At 45.4% G+C, this 26,982-nt stretch overlaps 1 protein-coding gene across 1 annotated transcript; it reads left to right on the top strand.

Moving 5' to 3' along the window:
* Nucleotides 1-837: 837 nt before the first annotated feature.
* LOC135529933 (IQ domain-containing protein K-like) lies at nucleotides 838-24,987 on the top strand. Its single transcript, XM_064958329.1, has 9 exons — nucleotides 838-1,658; nucleotides 1,760-1,887; nucleotides 1,982-2,132; nucleotides 2,517-2,614; nucleotides 2,982-3,034; nucleotides 3,296-3,373; nucleotides 3,740-3,824; nucleotides 18,474-18,588; nucleotides 24,668-24,987. Exons 1-9 carry the CDS (start codon nucleotides 1,607-1,609, stop codon nucleotides 24,985-24,987), a joined length of 1,080 nt encoding a protein of 359 aa, XP_064814401.1. The 5' UTR covers nucleotides 838-1,606.
* Nucleotides 24,988-26,982: the final 1,995 nt, after the last annotated feature.

Raw genomic sequence — 26,982 nt, 5'->3', positions numbered from 1 at the left:
GGGGGATTGTGGTTTTGGAATGGCAGCAGGGAGAGGATGAGCGCAAATGTACCATTAGATTACAGGTGTCAAACTCATCCCATGGAGGGCTGACTGTCTGCAGGTTTTCGCTCCTCCCTTGTACTTGGTTGATGAGTTAAGCTAACTAATTACTAAAGAACTGCCCTCCCCTGGTTGTCTAGGGCTTAATTGAAAGGAATAAACTAAAACCTGCAGACAATAGGCCCTCCATGGAATGAGTTTGACACCCCTGCATTAGATGGTGAATGCTCTTAGAATAAGAGCTCACTATAGGGCAGGGGTACTTAACTCACCCTATGAGGTCCAGAGCCTGCTGGTTTTCTGTTCTACCTTATCATTAATTGCACACACCCAGTGACCCAGGTCTAAATCAGTCCCTGATGGGATAAAAACGCAGAGGAAGTGGCTTTGAGGTCCAGAGTTGAGTTTGAGGGCTTTTCTTCTAATCACAATTTTTGGGTGTATTACAAGCTTATAATACACCCAACAATCTTAATACACCACATGAATCGTAATTCAAACTGTCTTTGATATAACCAAGTTATTATAAGCTTAATTGGTCAAAATACAGAGTAGTAGATCATATGAAGGAGTTTTATTAATGCCACGGGCATTGGACTCTACTGCAAGTAGGGTAGGCCATCCCAAGGATCCTACTGCAAGTAGGGTAGGCCATCCCAAGGATCCTACTGCAAGTAGGGTAGGCCATCCCAAGGATCCTACTGCAAGTAGGGTAGGCCATCCCAAGGACTCTACTGCAAGTAGGGTAGGCCATCCCAAGGACTCTACTGCAAGTAGGGTAGGCCATCCCAAGGACTCTACTGCAAGTAGGGTAGGCCATCCCAAGGATCCTACTGCAAGTAGGGTAGGCCATCCCAAGGATCCTACTGCAAGTAGGGTAGGCCATCCCAAGGATCCTACTGCAAGTAGAGTCCCGATTCCAAAATGGAATCGGGCTGCCTCCCGGGCATGAGCCAGGTGCCCCGCTATGGCCGAGGGCAAAGTCGGCTCATAACAAAAGTAATGTAACTAAGCACATGGACTGATGAGTATGATTTTGTTTTCACAAGCTTTCACAACATTGATTGCTTTTGATAAAAATGCTTTATCTGCCTTCTCAAGGAAAACTAGTTAAATTCAAACATGTATTTCATGGAAAATACAATTTTATAGACGATGCACCGTGCTGCCTTGTTGACAACATGACTGAGCGGCTCAGATTACTGTTTGATTTGAGATGGCGTGCCTCCCTCCCCGCTTTCGCCTGAATATGATTCAACCTGACCCAGCGTAATAAAACTCCCTCTTTTTGGTTCCGTCTGTCTGAGTCAGCTGGAGCTGCTGCCCTCCAGTGGCTGACGTGGGATATTTTTTTTAGGAACAGCCCCTGCTTGTTTGCCATTGGTTTCTTTTAAAGACTTGTTGTGCCGTTATACGTATATTCTAATGTTGTTTAAAATTAGTTTTTGGGGGCTAAGAGAAATGTGTTCATCAAAAATATGATTCGTATTTATTTTTAAACCGGAAGTACGAAGATAAGTTTTTCCTTGACAACCAGCAACGCGTTCTTAGCAACTGCTTCAGAATGGCAAAAATTATTGGTGCTAAGAAATCATTGTGGCAACAAGTCTGTGAAGGTAATGTATGCTTCGCTTGAGAGTTAATTGTAAATACCGGTATGCATGTTGTCGACTAAAATATAAATAAAAATGTCGTTTTCATTGTTGTGTGCAACCAGAATATGAGTCGGAGCAGCCCAGTCCACCCAGCGCTGCTTGGACAGACAGTGGTTCAGTGAGCACTCATGTCTCCCAGTACAGCGCCAGCAAGCACTCTCCTGTCTTCTATGGTCTCATGGCAGCTAAGGTAAGGCGGCCAACAATAATTGCACTTCAGTAAATACAATTAATTTGTAAAAAGAAAACGATGTTTGTCTACATGGTGCTGTATGGCTTTCTAGGTTGCTGTGGATGATGATCCTGTGAAGCATGTTGACCCTCTTCTGAGCCACCCTGCCCTTGCTGGATACTCTGCCTTGGACAAACCTCCATCCTCCTGTCACAGACAGCCTCTGACCACACACCCTGCATCCACTCCCCAGCTCCATCAACGTGAGTTTCAAACCACTTAAAACTGTAGCTTCTTTGTATGTGCTAAACATAGTATTGCCTCTGCCAAGAGGTCTTGACGTTTATGGCACAGGAAGTAGGCTAGTGTCCTGTAGCCTCAGTGTTTCTGGTGCAAGACCCGATACTGCTTTCCCCCCTCAATCGCTACACATAATCTATGCTTTTATCAGGAACAATACTGTCCTGTTTAATTAGCTCTCTGAGCACAGTAGAGGATAATAATGTTTCAAGTCTGTCTCGATTTTACTCCCCAATAATAGTACCAAAACAGTGTTTTAGGCTACAGTTGGAGTGAAATGTCCCTTTGTATGGCAGAAAGGCCACTCTTACCCCACTTGTGTTGATCCATTCCCATGTCTGCCCCAGGCCCAATCACCCAGTTCCTGGAGGGGTCCGTGTTCCCAGTGCTACTGCCTGGACTGGAGGCCATGCTGAGAGAGGCCCAGAGACAACACTGCCTGGAGGTACTGGCACTAGGCCTATATCACACGATAACACTAACATGATATAATGGCCATTTACTAGATATCAATGTGGCCCTGCAGAACACTACACACCACCAAACTAGAATCCACTACAGCATTTTAATAGTTTGCTTCCTCTGACTGTACTACATAAACAACTTTGAATTATAGAGTGACATGATGTACCTCTTCTGAAATATTGTCTCTAACATGAATCCCGACACCCAAAACTAGTACTAGGACTTGTTTAATACGACTTCAAGCACTGATTATACTACGATAATGATGATTATACTGTAGCCTACTTCTGTAGAGCTCTGCAGATTATTACACTACAGTAACACTGACATCCTTTCACCTGTTTAAGAGGAAAAGAACAGCATTCAACGCGTGCGACTTCCTAACTGAGTGGCTGTACAAGTAAGACTGCCTGCATGCCCCCTTTGCTCTCGTCCATTCTCAGTTGATTTAGTCAACATCTTTGACAATGTCTCTGACCTTTCTGCCACCTCTTATCTTCTGGCTATAAGCCATTGCTTTTACCATAAAAATAAAAAGTCTGTCTCTAAAAATGGATTGGTGTTACGCAACTATGACTGGAGTTTGTCTTTGTGTGAAACTAAGCTTAATATTTTGTCTGCTACGGTCTGTTCCAAAGCCTTTTCTTCTCTCTCACTGCAGTCGGAACCCCCGCCGGCAGGGACAGGCCCCTGTGGACTTCCATGAGATCCCATTTGTCAAGGACTGGCTCAGGATACAGTGAGTAGCAGGAGACTTAATAAAGTGTATACGCAAACATAACACAGAGCAAGAAAGTAATGTCAGAAATCACACGGAATATGTATGCATGTACAGACACACACACACACACACACACACACACACACACACACACACACACACACACACACACACACACACACACACACACACACACACACACACACACACACAGTGACACAAACTTGCACCTTAGGCACACACACACACACACACACACACACACACACACACACACACAGTGACACAAACTTGCACCTTAGGCTGATGCTGCCCTTATGAACAGAGGTGACTCACACGCTGCCCTCTCCTCTCTCCATCCTCTCTTCTCCCTCCCTCTCCCAGTCCTAGGCCTCCCATCCCTCTCTCCCTACTGCTGTCAGACCAGCATGCTGCTGTTCTCATCCAGTCCTTTTGGCGGGGCTATACTGTGAGTGTTGTTGACTGTAAATTAAAGGTCACTGTTATTTTAGATGAGAAATATTCTTGTACCATTTTAAAGGGTGTCATTGCACGGTGTGTAAAGGGTTAAATGCTCCACTGTCCCCTATTTTGCTGTGTGTTTGTTTGTGTGTAAGCGTGCATGCTTATGTGTTTTTTTATTTTTTATTAATTTATTTCACCTTTATTTAACCAGGTAGGCTAGTTGAGAACAAGTTCTCATTTACAACTGCGACCTGGCCAAGATAAAGCATAGCAGTGTGAACAGACAACACAGGTTTACACATGGAGTAAACAATTAACAAGTCAATAACACAGTAGAAAAAAAGAGAGTCTATATACATTGTGTGCTAAAGGCATGAGGAGGTAGGCAAATAATAAAAAACTGATAAATGATCAGATGGTCATGTACAGGTAGAGATACTGGTGTGCAAAAGAGCAGAAAAGTAAATAAATATAATCCGTATGGGGATGAGGTAGGTACATTGGGTGGGCTATTTACCGATAGACTATGTACAGCTGCAGCGATCGGTTAGCTGCTCAGATAGCAGATGTTTGAAGTTGGTGAGGGAGATAAAAGTCTCCAACTTCAGTGATTTTTGCAATTCGTTCCAGTCACAGGCAGCAGAGAACTGGAACGAAAGGCGGCCAAATGAGGTGTTGGCTTTAGGGATGATCAGTGAGATACACCTGCTGGAGCGCGTGCTATGGGTGGGTGTTGCCATCATGACCACTGAACTGAGATAAGGCGGAGCTTTACCTAGCATGGACTTGTAGATGACCTGGAGCCAGTGGGTCTGGCGACGAACATGTAGCGAGGGCCAGCTGACTAGCGCATACAGGTCGCAGTGGTGGGTGGTATAAGGAGCTTTGGTAACAAAACGGATGGCACTGTGATAAACTGCATCCAGTTTGTTGAGTAGAGTATTAGAAGCTATTTTGTAGATGACATCGCCGAAGTCGAGGATCGGTAGGATAGTCAGTTTTACTAGGCTAAGTTTGGCGGCGTGAGTGAAGGAGGCTTTGTTGCGGAATAGAAAGCCGACTAGATTTGATTTTAGATTGGAGATGTTTGATATGAGTCTGGAAGGAGAGTTTACAGTCTAGCCAGACACCTAGGTACTTAAAGATGTCCACATATTCTAGGGTGGTGATGCTAGTCGGGCGTGCGGGTGCAGGCAGCGAACGGTTGAAAAGCATGCATTTGGTTTAGCGTTTAAGAGCAGTTGGAGGCCACGGAAGGAGTGTTGTATGTTCCTTTACGTGCATGTGTGTGTATTATTGTGTTCAGGCGTGTGCATTTTCAGGAGCTGGCCAGTGACCCCATATGAAACAAATATATTGTGTAATCCCATTATTTTCTGGCTACAGCGTGATTATGTCATCAGTGATGCACTGCCTAATTCCTTCCTGTGTGGGTGTTCTTGAGTGCTCTGTTCTGGATAAATATAGACACTAATTGCTGTAAGTCGCTCTGGTTAAGAGCGTCTCATAAATGACAAAAAATGTAAACTCACACACACCCATAGACACACTTCTAATCAGACAAGTCTCTGTCTCGTCTATCTACTAGACACTGTTGTTGTCTGTTTATGATGTAACCACAAATGACCCCTTTTTTACACACAAACACCAAAACAAAACTCATCCCTGCGACTCTGTGACAGTAGAAAAATCCAGCCAAAAATCTCCTCATTGTCAGTGTAAATGATTAAGGATCGACGATGCCAACTGTGGTTTAGATCTGTCATGTCCAAACAGGCTCTGCTCGAGTGGGCTTGAAGAAGCACTGGGGTGGGCAGAGTAGAGCATGCAGAATGTGTCCACGTGTCCCTGTGTCCTGTTCTGCCAGAGGTAGGCAGTATTGGATCTCTTGTGTTATCTCGCACTGTAATTGGTTGTAATTCCTCTCCTCAACAGGAGGTGGCGGTAGTGAGCCTGTCCTCATTGACTCCCTGTGTTTATCCTGCTCTGACTGAGGTGAGGTTCAAGAGGGCGAGGGATAGAACAGCAGACTCTCCCCACTAGAAGTTTAGGGATGGAGTGGAGACTGTTAGTGCTGTTTTATGGGCTTGGGCCAGCCCAGAACTGGGTCTGAGGGCCCAGCCCAGACTGGGTCTGAGGGCCCAGCCCAGAACTGGGTCTGAGGGGCCAGCCCAGGACTGGGTCTGAGGGGCCAGCCCAGGACTGGGTCTGAGGGGCCAGCCCAGGACTGGGTCTGAGGGGCCAGCCCAGGATTGGGTCTGAGGGGCCAGCCCAGGACTGGGTCTGAGGGGCCAGCCCAGGACTGGGTCTGAGGGGCCAGCCCAGAACTGGGTCTGAGGGGCCAGCCCAGAACTGGGTCTGAGGGGCCAGCCCAGAACTGGGTCCGAGGGGCTGGCTGTTTGATGTACAGCCATGTTTGTGTCTGTGGATAATGGGGATCTGGGACTAGACCTTAACTAGGGCGTAGTGGTTAACCCTCCCAACTCACATACAGGGCCTTTGGAAAGTATTCAGACCCCTTGACTTTTCCACATTTTGTTACGTAACAGCCTTTTACTAAAATCTACACACAATACCCCATAATGACAAAGCGAAAACAGGTTTTTAGTAAACATAAATACCTTATTTATATAAGTATTCAGACTCTTTGCTATGAGACTCAAAATGTTCCATTGATCATCCTTGAGATGTTTCTACAACTTGATTGGAGTCCACTTGTAGTAAATTAAATTGATTGTACATAATTTGGAAAGACACACACCTGTCTATATAGGGTCCCACAGTTGACAGTGCATGTCAGAGCAAAAACCAAGCCATGAGGTTGAAGGAATAATTGTCCGTAGAGCTTCGAGACAGGATTGTGTCAAGGCAGCATTGAAGGTCCCCAAGAACACAGTGGCCTCCATCATTCTTAAGTGGAAGAAGTTTGAAACCCCCAAGACTCTTCCTAGAGCTGGCCGCCCAGCCAAACTGAGCAATCAGGGGAGAAGGGCCTTGGTCGGAGAGGTGACCAAGAACTTGATGGTCAATGACAGAGCTCTAGAGTTCCTCTGTGGAGATGGGAGAACCTTCCAGAAGGACAACCATTTCTGCAGGACTCCACCAATCAGGCCTTTATGCTAGAGTGGCCAGATGGAAGCCACTCCTCAGTAAAAGGCACATGACAGCCAGCTTGGAGTTTGTCAAAAGGCACCTAAAGACTCTCAGACCATGAGAAACCTTTAGCCTTTAGCCGCACCCTCATACTACTCCTCCTCTGTTCCGCGGGTGATGTGGAGGTAAACCCAGGCCCTGCATGTCCCCAGGCACCCTCATTTGTTGACTGTGATCGAAAAAGCCTTGGTTTCATGCATGTCAACATCAGAAGCCTCCTCCCTAAGTTTGTTTTACTCACTGCTTTAGCACACTCTGCTAACCCTGATGTCCTTGCCGTGTCTGAATCCTGGCTCAGGAAGGCCACCAAAAATTCTGAGATTTCCATACCCAACTATAACATTTTCCGTCAAGATAGAACTGCCAAAGGGGGAGGAGTTGCAGTCTACTGCAGAGATAGCCTGCAAAGTAATGTCATACTTTCCAGGTCCATACCCAAACAGTTCGAACTACTAATTTTAAAAATTACTCTCTCCAGAAATAAGTCTCTCACTGTTGACGCCTGCTACCGACCCCCCTCAGCTCCCAGCTGTGCCCTGGACACCATTTGTGAATTGATTGCCCCCCATCTAGATTCAGAGTTTGTTCTGTTCGGTGACCTAAACTGGGATATGCTTAACAACCCGGCAGTCCTACAATCTAAGCTAGATGCCCTCAATCTCACACAAATCATCAAGGAACCCACCAGGTTCAACCCTAAATCTGTAAACAAGGGCACCCTCATAGACATCATCCTGACCAACTGGCCCTCCAAATACACCTCCACTGTCTTCAACCAGGATCTCAGCGATCACTGCCTCATTGCCTGTATCCGCTACGGACCCGCAGTCAAACGACCACCCCTCATCACTGTCAAATGCTCCCTAAAACACTTCTGTGAGCAGGCCTTTCTAATCGACCTGGCCCGGGTATCCTGGAAGGACATTGATCTCATCCCGTCAGTTGAGGATGCCTGGTCATTCTTTAAAAGTAACTTCCTCACCATTTTAGATAAGCATGCTCCGTTCAAAAAATGCAGAACTAAGAACAGATATAGCCCTTGGTTCACTCCAGACCTGACTGCCCTCGACCAGCACAAAAACATCCTGTGGCGGACTGCAATAGCATCGAATAGTCCCCGCGATATGCAACTGTTCAAGGAAGTCAGGAACCAATACACGCAGTCAGTCAGGAAAGCAAAGGCCAGCTTCTTCAGGCAGAAATGTGCATCCTGTAGCTCTAACTCCAAAAAGTTCTGGGACACTGTGAAGTCCATGGAGAACAAGAGCACCTCCTCCCAGCTGCCCACTGCACTGAGGCTAGGTAACACGGTCACCACCGATAAATCCATGATTATCGAAAACTTCAACAAGCATTTCTCAACGGCTGGCCATGCCTTCCTCCTGGCTACTCCAACCTTGGCCAACAGCTCCGCCCCCCCGCAGCTACTTGCCCAAGCTTCTCCAGGTTCTCCTTTACCCAAATACAGATAGCAGATGTTCTGAAAGAGCTGCAAAACCTGGACCCGTACAAATCAGCTGGGCTTGACAATCTGGACCCTCTATTTCTGAAACTATCCGCCGCCATTGTCGCAACCCCTATTACCAGCCTGTTCAACCTCTCTTTCATATCGTCTGAGATCCCCAAGGATTGGAAAGCTGCCACAGTCATCCCGCTCTTCAAAGGGGGAGACACCCTGGACCCAAACTGTTACAGACCTATATCCATCCTGCCCTGCCTATCTAAGGTCTTCGAAAGCCAAATCAACAAACAGGTCACTGACCATCTCGAATCCCACCGTACCTTCTCTGCTGTGCAATCTGGTTTCCGAGCCGGTCACGGGTGCACCTCAGCCACGCTCAAGGTACTAAACGATATCATAACCGCCATCGATAAAAGACTACTGTGCAGCCGTCTTCATCGACCTTGCCAAGGCTTTTGACTCTGTCAATCACCATATTCTTATCGGCAGACTCAGCAGCCTCGGTTTTTCTGATGACTGCCTTGCCTGGTTCACCAACTACTTTGCAGACAGTTCAGTGTGTCAAATCGGAGGGCATGCTGTCCGGTCCTCTGGCAGTCTCTATGGGGGTGCCACAGGGTTCAATTCTCGGGCCGATTCTTTTCTCTGTATATATCAATGATGTTGCTCTTGCTGCGGGCGATTCCCTGATCCACCTCTACGCAGACGACACCATTCTGTATACTTCCGGCCCGTCCTTGGACACTGTGCTATCTAACCTCCAAACGAGCTTCAATGCCATACAGCACTCCTTCCGTGGCCTCCAAATGCTCTTAAACGCTAGTAAAACCAAATGCATGCTTTTCAACCGTTCGCTGGCTGCACCCACACGCCCGACTAGCATCACCACCCTGGATGGTTCCGACCTAGAATATGTGGACATCTATAAGTACCTAGGTGTCTGGCTAGACTGTAAACTCTCCTTCCAGACTCATATCAAACATCTCCAATCTAAAATCAAATCTTGAATTGGCTTTCTATTCCGCAACAAAGCCTCCTTCACTCACGCCGCCAAACTTACCCTAGTAAAACTGACTATCCTACCGATGCTCGACTTCGGCGATGTCATCTACAAAATAGCTTCCAACACTCTACTCAGCAAACTGAATGCAGTTTATCACAGTGCCATCCGTTTTGTTACTAAAGCACCTTATACCACCCACCACTGCGACCTCTATGCTCTAGTCGGCTGGCCCTCGCTACATGTTCGTCGCCAGACCCACTGGCTCCAGGTCATCTACAAGTCCATGCTAGGTAAAGCTCCGCCGTATCTCAGTTCACTGGTCACGATGGCAACACCCACCCGTAGCACGCGCTCCAGCAGGTGTATCTCACTGATCATCCCTAAAGCCAACACCTCATTTGGCTGCCTTTCGTTCCAGTTCTCTGCTGCCTGTGACTGGAACGAATTGCAAAAATCACTGAAGTTGGAGACTTTTATCTCCCTCACCAACTTCAAACATCTGCTATCTGAGCAGCTAACCGATCGCTGCAGCTGTACATAATTATTGGTAAATAGCCCACTCAATTTTGCCTACCTCATCCCCATACTGTTTATATTTAATTACTTTTCTGCTTTTTTGCACACCATATCTCTACCTGTACATGACCATCTGAAGATTTATCACTCCAGTGTTAATCTGCAAAATTGTAATTATTCGCCTACCTCAGCATGCCTTTTGCACACAATGTATATTGTAATACATGTATCACTAGCCACTTTAACTAAGCCACTTTGTTTACATACTCATCTCATATGTATATACTGTACTCGATAACATCTACTGTATCTTGCCTATGCTGCTCTGTACCATCACTCATTCATATATCTTTATGTACATATTCTTTATCCCCTTACACTTGTATATAAGACAGTAGTTTTGGAATTGTTAGTTAGATTACTTGTTGGTTATTACTGCATTGTCGGAACTAGAAGCACAAGCATTTCGCTACACTCGCATTAACATCTGCTAACCATGTGTATGTGACAAATAAGATTTGATTTGATTATATAGACTCTCTTTTTTTTCTACCGTGTTATTGACTTGTTAATTGTTTACTCCATGTGTAACTCTGTGTTGTCTGTTCACACTGCTATGCGTTATCTTGGCCAGGTCGCAGTTGCAAATGAGAACTTGTTCTCAACTAGCCTACCTGGTTAAATAAAGGTGAAATAAATAAAAAACTTAAAAAACAAGATTCTCTGGTCTGATGAAACCAAGATTGAACTCTTTGGCCTTAATGTGTGTGTGTGTGTGTGTGTGTGTGTGTGTGTGTGTGTGTGTGTGTGTGTGTGTGTGTGTGTGTGTGTGTGTGTGTGTGTGTGTGTGTGTGTGTGTGTGTGTGTGTGTGTGTGTGTGTGTGTGTGTGTGTGTGGGTGGCTCAGCGTGGTGGAAATAGTGTATGTGAAGCTTTTCAGCAGACGTCAATACTATTTTCCTCTCGTTCTCACCTCTAGCCCTTTATCCATCATACTCATCCTAATCCTTCCTCTCTCATTCAGTCCCCCTTACACCATACTCTCCTGTCCCCCCCTTCCTCTGACTATCTCTCTCTTCCTCTCTCATTCAATCCCCCTTACATCATACTCTCCTGTCCCCCCCCCTTCCTCTGACTATCTCTCTTCCTCTCTCATTCAATGCCCCTTACACCATACTCTCCTGTCCCCCCCTTCCTCTGACTATCTCTCTCATTCAATCCCCCTTACACCATACTCTCCTGTTCCCCCCTTCCTCTGACTATCTCTCTCTTCATCTCTCATTCAATCCCCCTTACACCATACTCTCCTGTTCCTCCGCTTCCTCCGACTATCTCTCTCATTCAATCCCCCTTACACCATACTCTCCTGTTCCTCCCTCCCTTCCTCTGACTATCTCTCTCATTCAATCCCCCTTACACCATACTCTCCTGTTCATCCTCCCTTCCTCTGACTATCTCTCTCTTCCTCTCTCATTCAATCCACCTTACACCATACTCTCCTGTTCCTCCCCATCCTTCCTCCATCTATATCTCTCTTTCTCTGCCTCACCCCTCTCTCTTACTATCTCTCTTTTTCTCTCTCACTCACTTGGCTGAGTTATGTAACTTGCTTGACGCAGCGTTGACTGCAGAGGAGGGGTGTGCGGTTGCGTGTGTACGTGCATTTGTGTGTACCCCTCCCTCCCTCACCTCTTTCATTGACAATATGTGTAGTTGTTACCAAGGATGAATGGTCGGCATCAGAAACACACGTTGATGCCACATAGCAGCCAGTATATCACACAGCAGCCAGTATATCACACAGCAGCCAGTATATCACACAGCAGCCAGTATATCACAAAGCAGCCAGTATATCACACAGCAGCCAGTATATCACACAGCAGCCAGTATATCACACAGCAGCCAGTATGTCACACAGCAGCCAGTATGTCACACAGCAGCCAGTATGTCACACAGCAGCCAGTATATCACACAGCAGCCAGTATGTCACACAGCAGCCAGTATGTCACACAGCAGCCAGTATATCACACAGCAGCCAGTATGTCACACAGCAGCCAGTATGTCACACAGCAGCCAGTATATCACACAGCAGCCAGCATATCACACAGCAGCACAGGGAGATGCTAGGCTGAACACTAGAAAGAGAGATGCTACGACACAACATGTTATGTAATATACTTAGCTAACACACCGTAGCCATAGCCCAGCTAGCCATAATCCTCCATCCTTTAACTCCTGCTAGGCACAGTGCAGTACAGTACTGGAGGTACACTTCAAAGTGTAAACTCCTCTTTTCACAGTCCCCAAATCCAGAACAAATTCAAGACAGTGTACAGTATTATATAGAGCCATTATTGCATGGAAATCCGTTCCATCTCATATTGCTCAGATAAACAGCAAACCTGGTTTCAAAAAACAGATAAAGCAACACCTCACGGCACAACGCCTCTCCCCTATTTGACCTAGATAGTTTGTGTGTATGTTATTGACATGTAGACTACAACATGTTTGATGTAGTTCTGTCCTTGAGCTGTATTATGTAATGTTTCCTGTTTAGTGTGGACCCCAGGAAGAATAGTTGCTGCTTTCGCAACAGCTAATGGGGATGTTCATTAGGCACCAAACAGAACAAAAAGGGACTGAAACAGGGAAGGACTACCTGCACTCACCCAATAAGAAAAGCTTCCCTTTCAAAATGTTTTGCTATGGTTTGCCCTAATGAATATCACCCTGCTCTCACCATCCGGAAGCCTTAGCCAGCAGATCCACTTACATAAGCCCACCACAATGATCAGTGGAGGCTGCTGAGGGGAGGACGGATCATAATAATGTCTGGAATGGATTCATTGGAATGGTATCAACCATATGGAAGCCATGTCCTCCCTACAGCAGCCTCCACTGACAGAGATACACTACATAAACCCACCACATAGATATACTACATAAACCCACCACAGAGATATACTACATAAACCCACCACAGAGATATATTACATAAACCCACCACAGAGATATATTACATAAAACCACCACATAGATATATTATATAAACCCACCACATAGATATACTACATAAACCCACCACAGAGATATATTACATAAACCCACCACAGAGATATACTACATAAACCCACCACATAGATATATTACATAAACCCACCACATAGATATACTACATAAACCCACCACAGAGATATATTACATAAACCCACCACAGAGATATACTACATAAACCCACCACAGAGATATATTACCCACCACATAGATATATTACATAAACCCACCACATAGATATATTACATAAACCCACCACATAGATATATTACATAAACCCACCACATAGATATATTACATAAACCCACCACATAGATATACTACATAAACCCACCACAGAGATATATTACATAAACCCACCACAGAGATATATTACATAAACCCACCATAGAGATATATTACATAAAACCACCACAGAGATATACTACATAAACCCACCACAGAGATATATTACATAAACCCACCACAGAGATATATTACATAAACCCACCACAGAGATATATTACATAAACCCACCACATAGATATATTACATAAACCCACCACAGAGATATATTACATAAACCCACCACATAGATATATTACATAAACCCACCACATAGATATATTACATAAACCCACCACAGAGATATACCCACCATAAACCCACCACATAGATATATTACATAAACCCACCACAGAGATATACTACATAAACACCCAGAGATATACCATAACCAGAGAGATATATTACATAAACCCACCACAGAGATATACTACATAAACCCACCACAGAGATATACTACATAAACCCACCACATAGATATATTATATAAACCCACCACAGAGATATATTACATAAACCCACCACAGAGATATACTACATAAACCCACCACAGAGATATATTACATAAACCCACCACAGAGATATACTACATAAACCCACCACAGAGATATACTACATAAACCCACCACAGAGATATACTACATAAACCCACCACAGAGATATACTACATAAACCCACCACAGAGATATACTACATAAACTCACCACAGAGATATATTACATAAACCCACCACAGAGATATACTACATAAACCCACCACATAGATATATTACATAAACCCACCACAGAGATATACTACATAAACCCACCACATAGATATATTACATAAACCCACCACAGACCACTCATGGCATTGCAATGGTGAGTTAAACAGTATTGTGGTCAAAGGAGACCAGTAATAAATAGCTTTCCAATTAAACAGTCAATGGGGCTCTAGTGTGGCCATGCAGACAAAGAGAGGGCTTTTATGGTCATAGATAGACGCCTCTAGGGTTCTGCTCCGTAGAGCCTACCCCACTCTCAGAGATTTACAGGCACGGACTCAGTACCTAGCCCAGTCCAGCCCAGGATATCTCATAGCCCAGCACAGCAGAGCTTAGTCCTAGCCTACCCCATTCCAGTCCATAGTCAGTCTAGCTTATAGCCTAGCCTACCCCAGTCCATAGTTAGTCTAGGCTATAGCCTAGCCTAGTAGTTGAGCTTTTTCTAGCCTATAGCCTAGCCTACCCCAGTCCATAGTCAGTCCAGCCTATAGCCTAGCCTACCACAACCCAGTCCATAGTCGGTCTAGCCTATAGCCTAGCCTAGTTGCTTAGCTTTGTCTAGCCTATAGCCTAGCCTACCACAACCCAGTCCATAGTCAGTCTAGCCTATAGCCTAGCCTACAGAGTCAATGTGGAGGCTATATACAGGTGGTACCTGTACCAGAGTATAGCTTTAGCTTTGTCTAGCCTATAGCCTAGCCTACCACAACCCAGTCCATAGTCAGTCCAGCCTATAGCCTAGCCTAGTAGTTTAGCTTTGTCTAGCCTATAGCCTAGCCTACCCCAGCCCAGTCCATAGTCATCTACTTCTCTCTGTACTTAGATTGTGAGTAGCTAGGTACTGCTGTGCCCTATACTTACTTTGCCAGAGCTCTACAGTGCGACCATTTTACTGGCATATGCTCCTAAATATTTTGCTGTGCGACCTAGAATTTTTATTGAAGAGCACCAGTGTGCCTAGAAAAACATCACCCAGATAATTGTTGTAATGATCTGTACGGCAGCACCTGAGTGCCAAAGAAAACGTCTTGTTACCTCAAATATTTTGTTGTGTGCCCCTAACATTTTTTACTTGGCGCACACATGCTCCTTGTAAAAAGGGGCAGCATAGAGCCCTGTGTATGACTGTGGGGTGTAGACTTGGTTGACCCCCAGTATTATCCCTGCATGCCCTGGCATGGCCTGGTAGTGGTGCCACCACTATCAGTGATACATTCACAGAACTGTGGGGACATAGAAATAACATCTGTAGAACAGACATCCCCATTCAAGTCAAGACTCCACACCTGTTCTAGCAAATAAATGTCTATGTGAGGCAAAGCTGTTGGAGAGAGATTCTGCCCATAGAGAACTAGGTCTGTGATTCCAGATGAGTGATTGGAGGGATGTTAGTTGACTTGCATTAGACCAGTGAGCTAGTGAAAAGCTAATGGTAGACAAGCCAATATGAGGGGCGGACAATAGGAACACAAGGGCTGAGTTTGCCTAATAACCACAATGAACACTTCTCTAATCTGTGTCTAGCCATCCCTCCCTTTAAATGGCAATCCAAAGGGAGTGATAGTGTCTGCTTGCAGTACACCCTATAGGCTTATAGTACACACTACATAGGGAATAGGGTGCTGTTTGAGACACAGACAGTGATGCAGTGAGGAACCACAAGGCACTTAGATGAACCCTGTGTGGCTCACAGGAAGTGCAGTACCCTGAGGCAGAGTGTGGTTCTTCCTCCTCTCCATCCACCCCTACATTCCTCCATGGCCCGGCTCTGCTGTAGATGAATCAAATCAAATCGCATTTAATTTGTCACATGCGACCATGATAATGCGAACGAATACAACGTGAAATGCTTACTTATACGCCCTTAACCAACAATGCAGTTCAAGAAATATGGCTCAGAAAATATTTGCTAAATAAATGAAAGTAAAAAAATGAGATAAAAAGTAACACAATAAGATGACATAACAATACCTGTACCGTTACCTACCCTTAACACGGGGTCAATGTGGAGGCTATATACAGGTGGTACCTGTAGCCGAGTCAATGTGGAGGCTATATACAGGTGGTACCTGTACCGAGTCAATGTGGAGGCTATATACAGGTGGTACCTGAAACCGAGTCAATGTGGAGGCTATGTACAGGTGGTACCTGTACCGAGTCAATGTGGAGGCTATAGTACAGGTGGTACCTGTCTGCCCTGTGGTCAATGTGACCTGGGGGTACAGGTTAGTCGTCTAGAACAGTTATATGTACATGTATGTAGGATGGTAAAGTGACAATGCATAGCTAACTGACTATGCATAGTAGCAATGTAAAAACATATGTGTGTGTGCATCTGCGTATCTTTGTGTCAGGTATTTATGTGGGTGTTTGTGGTTTTGCATGTTTTATGCTGTGTGTGTGTGTGTGTGTGCGTGTGAACAGGTTTTCTTGGGAAGACTTTGACTTGTAGCGAGGATGCCAGTGGGGATTAAGTTGGATGGGGTCTCACTGTGCGTTTGGTGCTTATGCTGTGTGTGTGTACGCGCTGTCTCGCTCATTTATATAATCACGTTTGAAATGCCCATCCTTCACACATACCCAGGGGAGGGACAACTCACTCACGTGTTCAACTAAAATACACACAGACACACACATTCATCCTGACATGCACAACAAAGTACACAATACACACATACTCAAAAGATTATTAGGAAAGGCGCACTAATGGTTTGACACACAAAAACACTCATCCGTATGTAATGAAACAGACACGTGTACAGACAGACATGATGCAGTGCTAAACTGAATCCATGATGCACTTCAGCCATAACAAACCTCATCCTGGTTAACTAGCTATCTGCACTGATTTACACAGACACTCCCATCACCCATCCCCTTTCTTCCTCAAGTGCCATACCGACACACACACATGAACACGCACGCATGCACACAAACAAGACAGACTGCCCCCCTCCTGACCCTCACCCCTCATTTCCATCTCTATGGTATCTCCCGTCAGCAGAGGGGGTTGTGCTGCGTTCTGACACCCACTGAATAAACCATGGATCCCCTACCCCCCTCCACCCCAATGCCATGGTACGGCCTTACGTAACAGGCCCACTTTCACAGCCACACACTCTCATTTAGACTGCAGCTAGCTACGGCTAACCACTAACTAAGGCTATACTGGGGAGAGAGATGGAGGAGGGAGGAGAGACCGGGGGGGGATGGAGGAGGGGAGAGACCGGGGGGGCTGAGGAACAGGAGAGAGATGGAGGAGGGGAGAGACCGGGGGGAGGGGAGGCTGAGGAACAGGAGAGAGATGGAGGAGGGGAGAGACCGGGGGAGGGGAGGCTGAGGAACAGGGAGAGATGGAGGAGGGGAAAGACCGGGGGGAGGGGAGGCTGAGGAACAGGAGAGAGATGGAGGAGGGGAAAGACCGGGGGGAGGGGAGGCTGAGGAACAGGGGAGAGATGTAGGAATGGGAGCAAGGGATGGGAGGGTGAGAGGAGGCAAAGGAGTAGAGAGAGGGGAGGGTGAAAGGAGGGATGATGGGAGGAGGGGAGAGATATGTAAAAGGGACACACTGGGGAGAGGGAGGAGAGGGAGATAGAAATGGGAGCAAGGGGGAAGGGTGAAATGCGGGAAGGAGAGGCAAGAAGTGAGGTGGAGAAGAGAGAGGAAAGATGGGAGAGAGAGGAGGAGAGGAAGGAGAATGGTATAAAAGAAAAGGACAGATGGGAACAAGGAGAGGAAGTAAGAGAGTGGCAAACAGGAGTGTGTCTGGGATAGAAAGAAGATATGAAGAAAAAGAGACAGACAGACAGACAGACTTTCCACTCTGGAACAACATCAGTAGGAGGGGTGAGAGGAGAATGGAGAGCAGGAGAAAACGGGTGAAGAGGGACTCTGAGACATAAAGATCTAGTCAGAGTGTAGGAAAGAGGGGGGCTGGGAGAGAGGAGGATTCAGGGACATGTTCTATTCAGCTACCCTGCAGCAGCTATTTGGAACCTCCATTGAAAGCGTTGAGGCCACACAGAAACACAGGGAAAGACCTCGGAAAGGCTCCAGGAACAAACATGCTCTCTCAGTATTCTGGATTTAGTCCCACCATCCACATTATCATCTGCATTATTATCCACATGATCATCAACATACAATAGCTGAAAGACCTGGCACTGCCTTCTGTTTACTGCCAAACACGTTGTTTTATCAGTGTGTTTCTCCTCCAGCTGCTCCAGATTAAAACACAGTAGGATTCTACCAGAGAGGATCTGGACCATCTAGAGGATACTGCCTGTTTTAGTTTGATTGACAATGTGGATTCAATCAAGGTCAAACACAAGAATAGTCATTACAACTGTTTCCGACTGTGTGTGCGTGTGTGTGTATAGGTGCGGGCCCGTGCAGATGTGCAGGAGCTGCGCCAGTGGCAGAGGGAGCTTAGAGAGTATAAACGTGACATCACCAAAACAGTCCAAGAATTCTGGGCTCACCAGGAGAGCCGGGGTGAGTGAACACACACACACACACACACACACACACACACACACACACGTAACTGACAAAATAATGGAAACAATTGAGTAAATCTGGTAGGGATGGGCACGCTTATTCAGATGTCCGAAAGTCTGCATACTTCTATTTTAACAATGAAAAGGCTTTGTCTAAATGTAATTGTCTATGAGACAATGCTACACACAAGGATATGCCATGGCATTTGAAATTTTGTATTCAATAAAACTATCTTTTGAATGTAGTTTTTATGACATAAAGTACATACCATAGTAGCCTACACGGGTTTCACGTGTGTGTTATTGTCGGCCAAGTGGCACCGTCTACACTCAGTGGCTCCATGTGTAGTAAGCAACGTGGGAGATCTCTAATCAATGCAAAATGGAATTAAAATGACAGAATTGAGTTAGTTAAATGAGAAGGAGTAGGCTACAACTACCAGAAACCATAAGGTAAGTTGTTGTTTAATCTGAATGGAGTTGCTGCTGAGGAGAGAGCGAGAGAGAGTGAAGGAGAGAGAGTGAAGGAGAGAGAGGGAAGGAGAGGGAGAGAATGAGAGCAGGAGAAGGAGGGGGAAGAAATATGGGAAGTGAAGGAGACAGAAGAGAAAATGTCTGCAGGGTTCAGGATGTCTTTGTGACACAGAGGGAGGGGAGGGGGACTGCACACATCTTCAGAAAGAGATGGAGGCAGGAAAGAAGGAGAAAGAGAGTGAGGGAGATGAAAATGTCAGCGCGGGTGTGTGTGTGTGTGTGTTGGGGGGCGCGGGGTAACATCAAATGACACTGTCTTCTGTAAGGATTATCTGTCTGCAATGTGTGTGTGTGTGTGTGTGTGTGTGTGTGTGTGTGTGTGTGTGTGTGTGTGTGTGTGTGTGTGTGTGTGTGTGTGTGTGTGTATATATATATAGTGTAGAGCAGCTGGGAATGTAGGCCCTATTCCAGAGAGAAAACCCTGAGCCCTTAATGGCTGACTGGCTGGCATTCCGGGGAGAACGCCACAGCTCTGTCCTTGACAACACACACACACTTTACAAATATGCACACACACAAACATAACCACATGCTCAATACATACAGAAGCACAGATTACAATGCACATACATGCACAGAATATCTCCGTTACATACATACAAACAGATATGCTTAAACATACATACACACAGGCAGATGTTTTAACAGCCCTTCACATAGCACGTCTACATTTTGTTTTAGACACACACACACACACACACACACACTCCACTAACACACGCACACACTCCACTCACACACACACACTGACACAACGGTCTTTTCCACATGACCACCACATTGAGGCACGCATTCCAAAACGACAAAGGCACACACACCACACACATCCAAATAGCTGTGGAGCAGCGAACATTCTTACACTTCCTGGTACACGACACTCCTGCTGCGTGAAGCGAGTGCTGACCTGACATTCCAGCAGGGGGCCTGGGGAGGCTGCGGGAGCACAGAAACACACCTGACCTTATGTTCTCAATGGAGATGGAGAGGGACCTCTCTATCTCTCAGCATCAGCACCTGTTGTCAATGGAGACCTCTCTCTACTCTCTACATCTCAACAGCAGTACCTGGATACAGTATTCTCAATGGGGAGGTACCTCTCTCTATACCTGACTACTGTGTTGTCAATGGAGACCTCTCTCTACTCTCTACCTCTCAACAGCAGCACCTGGATACAGTATTCTCAATGGGGAGGTACCTCTCTCTATACCTGACTACTGTGTTGTCAATGGAGACCTCTCTCTACTCTCTACCTCTCAACAGCAGTACCTGGATACAGTATTCTCAATGGGGAGGTACTCTCTCTATACCTGACTACTGTGTTGTCAATGGAGACCTCTCTCTACTCTCTACCTCTCAACAGCAGCACCTGGATACAGTATTCTCAATGGGGAGGTACCTCTCTCTATACCTGACTACTGTGTTGTCAATGGAGACTCATCTGACTCTCTCTACTCACTCTACCTCTCAACAGCAGCACCTGGATACAGTATTCTCAATGGGGGAGGTACCTCTCTCTATACCTGACTACTGTGTTGTCAATGCAGACCTCTCTACTCTCTACCTCTCAACAGCAGCACATGGATACAGTATTCTGATGGGGAGGCTGACTTCTGACCCAGTCTATACCTGACACCATTACACACTGTGTTGTCAATGCAGTCACCTCTCATCTGACCCAGTACCATACCTCTCATTCAACATAAGCACCTGACTACTACGTTCTCAATAGAGAGCCCTCTCTCAACATCAGCACCACAGCATTGTACAGTACTTGTGTGTGAGAGAGACAGAGAGATGCGTATAGAAAGATGGGAGGAAGGGGTAGATGGTAGAGACAGAGAGACCTTGCTGGGCTGTTTTTGATGAAGTTGCAGTTTGTTTGTTGTTTTTGGGTGAAATGAACCGAGAGCAGAGCAGCATACAGTGCAGAGTTACGGATGACACAAATCACAGGACCGAGAGAGAAGAGAGGGAGTGTGAGAGAGATGGAGGAGAGAGTACCATACCAAAGACCTTAAAGAGAGGCTGATCTGACCCAGTACCATACCATACCCATTCACCATTGAGATGGGAGATCTGAGAGAACCAACCATACCCATTCAGATATGAAAGGAGAAAATAAATGGTAAGTGTGTGATACAGCAGCTGCTTCCAGGCTGATCTCATCTGACCCAGTACCATACCATACCCATTCACCATTACACACTTCACAGGCTGATCTCATCTGACCCAGTACCATACCATACCCATTCACCATTACACACTTCACAGGCTGACCTCATCTGACCCAGTACCATACCATACCCATTCACCATTACACACTTCACAGGCTGATCTCATCTGACCCAGTACCATACCATACCCATTCACCATTACACACTTCACAGGCTGATCTCATCTGACCCAGTACCATACCATACCCATTCACCATTACACATTTCACAGGCTGATCTCATCTGACCCAGTACCATACCATACCCATTCACCATTACACACTTCACAGGCTGATCTCATCTGACCCAGTACCATACCATACCCATTCACCATTACACACTTCACAGGCTGATCTCATCTGACCCAGTACCATACCCATTCACCATTACACACTTCACAGGCTGATCTCATCTGACCCAGTACCATACCATACCCATTCACCATTACACACTTCACAGGCTGATCTCATCTGACCCAGTACCATACCATACCCATTCACCATTACACACTTCACAGGCTGATCTCATCTGACCCAGTACCATACCATACCCATTCACCATTACACACTTCACAGGCTGATCTCATCTGACCCAGTACCATACCATACCCATTCACCATTACACACTTCACAGGCTGATCTCATCTGACCCAGTACCATACCATACCCATTCACCATTACACACTTCACAGGCTGATCTCATCTGACCCAGTACCATACCATACCCATTCACCATTACACACTTCACAGGCTGATCTCATCTGACCCAGTACCATACCATACCCATTCACCATTACACACTTCACAGGCTGATCTCATCTGACCCAGTAACATACCATACCCATTCACCATTACACACTTCACAGGCTGATCTCATCTGACCCAGTACCATACCATACCCATTCACCATTACACACTTCACAGGCTGACCTCATCTGACCTAGTACCATATCATACCCATTCACCATTACACACTTCACAGGCTGATCTCATCTGACCCAGTACCATACCATACCCATTCACCATTACACACTTCACAGGCTGATCTCATCTGACCCAGTAACATACCATACCCATTCACCATTACACACTTCACAGGCTGACCTCATCTGACCCAGTACCATACCATACCCATTCACCATTACACACTTCACAGGCTGATCTCATCTGACCCAGTACCATACCATACCCATTCACCATTACACACTTCACAGGCTGATCTCATCTGACCCAGTACCATACCATACCCATTCACCATTACACACTTCACAGGCTGATCTCATCTGACCCAGTACCATACCATACCCATTCACCATTACACACTTCACAGGCTGATCTCATCTGACCCAGTACCATACCATACCCATTCACCATTACACACTTCACAGGCTGATCTCATCTGACCCAGTACCATACCATACCCATTCACCATTACACACTTCACAGGCTGATCTCATCTGACCCAGTACCATACCATACCCATTCACCATTACACACTTCACAGGCTGATCTCATCTGACCCAGTACCATACCATACCCATTCACCATTACACACTTCACAGGCTGATCTCATCTGACCCAGTACCATACCCATTCACCATTACACACTTCACAGGCTGATCTCATCTGACCCAGTACCATATCATACCCATTCACCATTACACATTTCACAGGCTGAAACACAAGCACTGGAAATGGCCTAAAAACCTCACCGGCTGAAACATTTAATGACCTCGCCATTAAGGCTGTGACAGTCATGGAATTTTTGGATGAGGGTTATTAGTCAGCCAAATGGCGGTGGTCACGTTCTAATCATTTGAATAGCACATTTTCTCCTCTACTCCGATCCTGACTGCATGGGCTGCTGCTGCAGTGAGGGGGACTTTGCTACAACACCTTGTTGTTTCAGCAAGGAGCAACAAAGTTTCATCACGTTGTAAAGAGTCCATGTTACGACGGAAATGCCCAACCAGTCAGCTGTTCGTTCCACACAAACACTTACAAAAAATGGTTCACAGGCTGATCTCATCTGACCCAGTACCATGATGGTGGTTATGGAAACTACTTTAAAACGTCACCGTCTGAAACATAAGAAATGACTTGGATTGAAACATTATCACTGGAAATGGACTTAAAGACATTCTGAAACATAAGCACTGGAAATGGACTTAAAGACATTCTGAAACATAAGCACTGGAAATGACTTGGATTGAAACATTATCACTGGAAATGGACTTAAAGACATTCTGAAACATAAGCACTGGAAATGGACTTAAAGACATTCTGAAACATAAGCACTGGAAATGACTTGGATTGAAACATTATCACTGGAAATGGACTTAAAGACATTCTGAAACATAAGCACTGGAAATGGACTTAAAGACATTCTGAAACATAAGCACTGGAAATGGACTTAAAGACATTCTGAAACATAAGCACTGGAAATGACTTGGATTGAAACATTATCACTGGAAATGGACTTAAAGACATTCTGAAACATAAGCACTGGAAATGACTTGGATTGAAACATTATCACTGGAAATGGACTTAAAGACATTCTGAAACATAAGCACTGGAAATGACTTGGATTGAAACATTATCACTGGAAATGGACTTAAAGACATTCTGAAACATAAGCACTGGAAACAAGCAGGAAAAACCTTCATACTGAGGCGGTCTCGACAGGGTTCTCAGACATGGCCACCACAGGTCAGGTCAGGATTGGTGGTCAAGTGTCAGCTGACAGGTGCAGAGCTCAGCACCACATTTATCTATCTCCTCGTGTCCTTGACCTCGTGTACCATGTGAGGAATGTATCTCTGATGACGGTTCAGTGAACACGACAACATAACAAAGCTAGCTATCCCATAGCTCGATAACTCCACAACAGGTGTGGGGTCAATTCCATTTAAATTCAGGATGTAAACTGATATTCCAATTCGAAATAAAACATTTTTCAATACTTTTTGGGGTAAAATTTTCATTTGCTTCCTGTTTACTTGATTGAATTGAAATTTAACCCAAACACCATCATTAACCAGTGTAAACATAGCAAACCATCATACACAACATTGTGTCTGTGACGTCTACAACACATTCATTTCTCTCTCTCTCTCTTTGTTTGAGTATTGTAACTGGTCAAATATAAAGAACTCAATTCTATTCAAGAAAGCTTTGCATCTATGATGTCACGTCTATTGTCTATTACTGAGGCTAACAATAGAACAGGCCTGGCAGCTGTCACCATGAGCTAGTCTACAAACCTCTGAATCGTGTGTGTTTGTGGATAAACTGTATGTTTGGTTTATTTTGTTTTATTCTTCCCTAGTGAGCTCGGCCCTCAATGACCTCAGGGGGGACTCCACCACCCCTCAGACCCCTCAGCTCGGCGGTGGCTACTCCAACTCCGACGTGTCCATCCAGGTGGTCTCCCCCACCCCCCAGAGCACCGTGTTCCACACCCCCACCTCCCAGATGAGTCCTGAGAGCAGCGAGTCGCTGACCCCCAGCCTGCAGGGAGTAGAGGACCTGACCAGGGAGGAGAGGACACTAACTGACTCACTGACCCTGCCCGATGCTGCTGATGCTGCCGTCACTGTTTTAGCCACCGCTATGGATACCTTTTCCCCATCCTTAGGTAGCCACTGAAAGGCCATAGAGGCAATGTGTGTCCCAAATGGCACCCTATTCCCAATCCTGGTCCTGGAGGGCTGAAATACAGTGACTTGCAAAAGTATTCACCCCCTTGGCATTTTTCCTATTTTGTTGCCTTACAACCTGGAATTGAAATATATTTTGTTGGGGGGGGTTGTATCATTTGATTTACACAACATGCCTACCAATTTGAAGATGGAAAATGTGTTTTTATTCTGAATCAAACAAGAAAATACAAAAAAACTTGAGCGTGCATAACTATTCACCGCCCCCAAAGTCAATACTTTGTTGACCCGCCTTTTGCAGCAATTACAGCTGCAAGCCTCTTGGGTTATGTCTCTTATAAGCTTGGCACATCTAGTCACTGGCATTTTTTCAAGTTGGATGGGTTCCGCTGCTGCAATCTTTAAGTCATACCACAGATTCTCAATTGGATTGAGGTCTGGGCTTTGACTAGGCCATTCTAAGACATTTAAATGTTTCCCCTTAAACCACTCGAGTGTTTCTTTAGCAGTATGCTTAGGGTCATTGTCCTGCTGGAAGGTGAACCTCTGTCCCAATTTCAAATCTCTGGAAGGCCAAACAGGTTTCCCTCAAGAAATACTTTCTATTTGGCGCCATCCATCATTCCTTCAATTCTGACCAGTTTCCCTGCCAATGACTAACATCCCCACAGCATGATGCTGCCACCACCGTGCTTCACTGGATGGTGTACTCGGTGTGATGAGAGGTGTTGGGTTTGCACCAGACATAGCGTTTTCCTTGATGGCCAAAAAGCTACATTTTAGTCTCACCTGACCAGAGTATCTTCTTCCATATGTTTGGAGAGTCTCCCACATGCCTTTTGGCGAACACCAAACGGGTTTGCTTATTTTCTTCTTTAAGCAATGGCTTTTTTTCTGGACACTCTTCCATAAAGCCCAGCTCTGTGGAGTGCAGGCTTAAAGTAGTCCTATGGACAGATACTCCAATCTGCAGCTCCTTTAGGGTTATCTTTGGTCTCTTTGTTGCCTCTCTGATTAATGCCCTCCTTGCCTGGTCCGTGAGTTTTGGTGGGCGGACCTCTCTTGGCAGGTTTGTTATGGTGCCATATTCTTTCTTTTTTTTATATAAGGGATCCATGGGATGTTTCACTTCCCATGTCAAAGTTTTGGATAGTTTTTATAACCCAACCCTGATCTGTACATCTCCACAACTTTGTCCCTGGCCTGTTTTGGAGAGCTCCTTGGTCTTCATGGTGTCTCTTGCTTGGTGGTGCCCCTTGCTTAGGGGTGTTGCAGACTCTGGGACCTTTCAGAACAGAGCATATACTGAGATCATGTGACAGATCATGTGACACTTAGATAGCACACAGGTGGACTATATTTACCTAAATATGTGACTTCTGAAGGTAATTGGTTGCACCAGATCATATTTAGGGGCTTCATAGCGAAGGGGGTGGATATATATGCACGCACCACTTTTCCATTTTTTTTTTTTTTTTTTTTAAACAATGTTTTTTTTTTTTTTTTTTTTTCACTTCACCAATTTGGACTATTTTGTGTATGTCCATTACATGAAATACAAATACATTCAAATTACAGGTTGTAATGCAACAAAATAGGAAAAACGCCAAGGGGGATGAATACTTTTGCAAGGCACTGTACTTCTGGTTTTCATTCCCTCTGTCTAAACAGGGACTAATTCAGACCTGGGACACCAGGTGTGTGCAACAAACTACCAGGTAGAAACTAAAAGCAGAAATGTTTTGTGTTCCAGGATTGGGCCTGCCCTATATAGTGCACTACTTGACCAACTACCTGTCCCTCCATATTGTTTCTGTGGCTAGGGACCTTGCCGACTACGCCAACTGGTCAAAAGTAATACACCTTACAGGGAATAGGGTGCTACTGCAGAGCATGACATGTACATCATCAATGTTATATCAACATCACCACTTTTACACACTATTACTGACACACTACTGATGAAGAGCATAGGTTACACACT

This window comes from Oncorhynchus masou, unplaced genomic scaffold, assembly GCF_036934945.1.
Source record: "Oncorhynchus masou masou isolate Uvic2021 unplaced genomic scaffold, UVic_Omas_1.1 unplaced_scaffold_1212, whole genome shotgun sequence".
In the NCBI taxonomy this organism is placed as follows: domain Eukaryota; kingdom Metazoa; phylum Chordata; class Actinopteri; order Salmoniformes; family Salmonidae; genus Oncorhynchus; species Oncorhynchus masou.
The sequence above is the reverse complement of the archived record's forward strand: the minus strand, read 5'-3'. Positions and strand labels throughout refer to the sequence as shown.